Source organism: Theobroma cacao, chromosome 9 (genome assembly GCF_053813885.1).
Source record: "Theobroma cacao isolate CCN51 chromosome 9, ASM5381388v1, whole genome shotgun sequence".
Taxonomy (NCBI): domain Eukaryota; kingdom Viridiplantae; phylum Streptophyta; class Magnoliopsida; order Malvales; family Malvaceae; genus Theobroma; species Theobroma cacao.
Window position 1 is genome coordinate 42,293,847 of NC_142647.1, and position 2,869 is coordinate 42,296,715.

General features: G+C 33.1%; 1 protein-coding gene across 1 annotated transcript; it reads right to left on the reverse strand.

Annotated features, from left to right (window-relative positions):
* Positions 1–479: 479 nt before the first annotated feature.
* Positions 480–2,360, reverse strand: LOC18589937 (putative F-box protein PP2-B12). The gene is made up of 3 exons (XM_018126680.2): positions 1,899–2,360; positions 1,116–1,234; positions 480–1,008 (listed from the first exon to the last, which is right to left on the reverse strand). The coding sequence occupies exons 1-3, from the start codon at positions 2,295–2,297 to the stop codon at positions 549–551; spliced, it is 978 nt and encodes a 325-aa protein (XP_017982169.2). The 5' UTR covers positions 2,298–2,360; the 3' UTR covers positions 480–548.
* Between the last annotated feature and the right edge of the window lie 509 nt (positions 2,361–2,869).

A 2,869-nucleotide genomic window follows, 5' to 3' on the forward strand; every position in this document is an offset into this window, starting at 1 on the left:
CTTAAAGCTTAAAAATTGCTTTACATTTAACAAAAGTGAAATACGAACTCACAAAATAAATCTACACAGGTTGTGCTAACCGACTCAAGATTTCTTAGGCTCGGACTTGATTTATTATAAAATTAATATATAACTATTTTTATTTCATTTTAATTCAAAAATATATTTAAGAATATGTTTCATAAATCAATAATAAATATTACTATTTTGAATTTTATTAATAATAAATAAAACTTTTTATTAAATAAAAAATATTTTAATAATTACGTTAAACAAGAACGCAAAGTTCTCAAAAAAGTTAAACAAACAACAAAGAAAATATCAACATTTTCAAGAAAAAGTATCATTTGCTCAAAACCCAATTTTCGGAAGCAAACAAAGTAGAAATCTCATCAGAAAAATCAAATGCATAAACCACCAGAATGAAAAAAAAAAAAAAAAGTTATTTTACAATAAGAGGAGTGCTTGGAATATCCCTATGAAGAAAGCAATGAATGAGAGAATTGATTTGAAGCCTGAAGATAATAATTCTGCATTCTCCAACTTATTTACACCTTTTTAGGCCTAATCTCAATCCCTTGTACAATAAGACCACCCTTGGCAATACCAGCCTTTGCCTCCATAACACTCATTTCTACTTCATCTTCTCCATATCTATTGAAGAAGTCACCTAACTCAATTTCTAGCCACCCATCTGCTCTCTCCTTTGAACGTTCCAGCCTGCACATGACACTATGGTCTATCAATGACGGCTCATACCAATGCCCGACACGCCGTCGACAAGGCCTACTCTCAATCATGGGGTCTAGAGCAACAGATTTCGTACAAACTTTATCAGCTCCAAGTGTCAGTGAAACCTCTGCAGGATAGTCATTAAAGCCGAAGGCATGTCTCAGCTTGAACACAAGATAAGCTGCATAGTTTGTATCTGGTGACAGCTTGGAGGTACTAATCATGCCACGGATTTCAAGCCACCACACATAATTCAGCTTGGCCACCTCCTTAAACCTGTTCTTTTTCACAAACAGGATATTGAATCAACAAAAGTGAGGAGACAAACATAAATTGAACCTTCAAATATGGGGAAAGGTAAGATAAAACAATTGAGTATCAACCTGGATTCTGGATGGGAAATCCAAGCCCAATAAGCCGGTGTGTTTCCCCAGGCAATCAGTAGATCTCTTGGAGCAATCATGTAGCTTTTCTTGCCACTCCATTTGTCCAGTGAAAAACTCTATCATACACATCAACACCAAATTTAGATGTACAAATGTTGAGATTATAACTATGAATGAGGAACAAGCACCCCTGCATTTGCACATAGGTTTATGTTGCTTAAGTAAATTTTCTAGCAAATGAATGGATAAATGCTTGGTGTATAAAATTTCAGGCGTTGGCAAGTAGTAACTCAAAAAACAAAGAACGGTTAGTACAAGAATAGAATATCAACATTTACTTCAATGTAGTGAGTAATAATGTGAAATAAATTCGAGCTCTTCATCTGTTATAATGGCTAAAGTTGAAAATCAAATCCAAAACCCCTTTTCCCCTAAAAATTTTTTTATCATAACCATGAATTCATCGATTTGCATTGGCTAGTAAATCATTTTATGCAACAGAGGGTTCTAAGTCCAGAGAGAAAGATCTAATTACAAGTTATGGACTTATAAAATAGTCCCATATGAGACTTGTGAAAATTGCCCTTGTCTTAGATTGAAGATTACAGGGTACTACGCTATACTACAGAGTAGCAACATTTCATTTCTAAACTACATTAAGGATCCAACCTACAAACAATTGGCGATTAATGAAGAGTTCTAACCAGAATTCAGGCTAAAGGAAACTCAACACTTAAACTAAATAGGGATGACAGCACTTAACGAACTATGTATTGATACCTTTCTGCCTTCATCAACGAGGATAGGGACATGACAAAGATGGAAAAACAGGTCTTTCTTGGAAGAGAAAGTAAGTGAAGAGGAGTCAGCCTCGGCCCATCTTGATAAAATGGTTTGATAATCAGGCGGCAGGAAACTGTTCCAGACGCTATCAGAAGCAGCAGCTGATCTGAAAGTGGCAGAAAGACAGGACAATCTGCAAGCATCGGCAGGGGTGGTAGCAGAAAGGATTTTGGCTACGCATTCTTCCGGTAATTCATTCAAAAAAAGAGCAGCACCCTGGTGATCAAGCCCAATCCCTTCTTCTCCAATATTCTCCTTCATCTGGTCTTCCTTAGTATCGGAATTCCCCATTTTTGTTTTTTGACAGCTATATTCAGCAGTCGCAGGGGTTGTCATTGTATAAGTAAAGTACAAGGATGATGAAAGCTTAGCAGTTAAGTTTATGAAATCGCGTAACCTTCTCGAGGCTAACGAGTGCTAATTTTCCTTTAATTACGGATTATATAAAATATTTTATTAAAAAATTTTAATATTTTTTATTATTTAGATAAACTTCAAAAATATTTTCAGTTTTTTGAATATTTTGAAAAAAATATTTTCCATCGTCAGTTACTTTCAATAATTTTTTACCATAACACCATATAAATGATAACATTTATCAATTATACAATACATTCAAAACAATATTTCAATATTAAAAATATTATATGTAAAATAATATTTAATCTATTATGAATATATGTGTAAATGTCAATTATGTCATAGTTCAAAAATTTATACCAAACTAGGTAGTTCAGACATTAGCCCAGTTAAATCAAATAGCCCAACAAGCTAGACAAAAGAGTGTAATCTAATTTGAACTTTTATAATTGATTATTTATATATAGATTTAGATGTAGATTAGATTGGATTAAAACTAAAATTTAATTCATCAAAATCAAATCTTTTAGTATTATCTTTATCTTGTA

What these genes read in the sequence shown, in the direction of transcription:
- LOC18589937 (XM_018126680.2), bottom strand. Translation starts at nt 2,297, where the DNA reads ATGACAACCCCTGCGACTGCTGAATATAGCTGTCAAAAAACAAAAATG. An exon ending in TCGTTGATGAAGGCAGAAAG is followed by an intron (nt 1,235 to 1,898) that starts GTATCAATACAT and finishes TGTGTATGATAG; the next exon opens with AGTTTTTCACTGGACAAATG. An exon ending in ATTTCCCATCCAGAATCCAG is followed by an intron (nt 1,009 to 1,115) that starts GTTGATACTCAA and finishes GAAAAAGAACAG; the next exon opens with GTTTAAGGAGGTGGCCAAGC.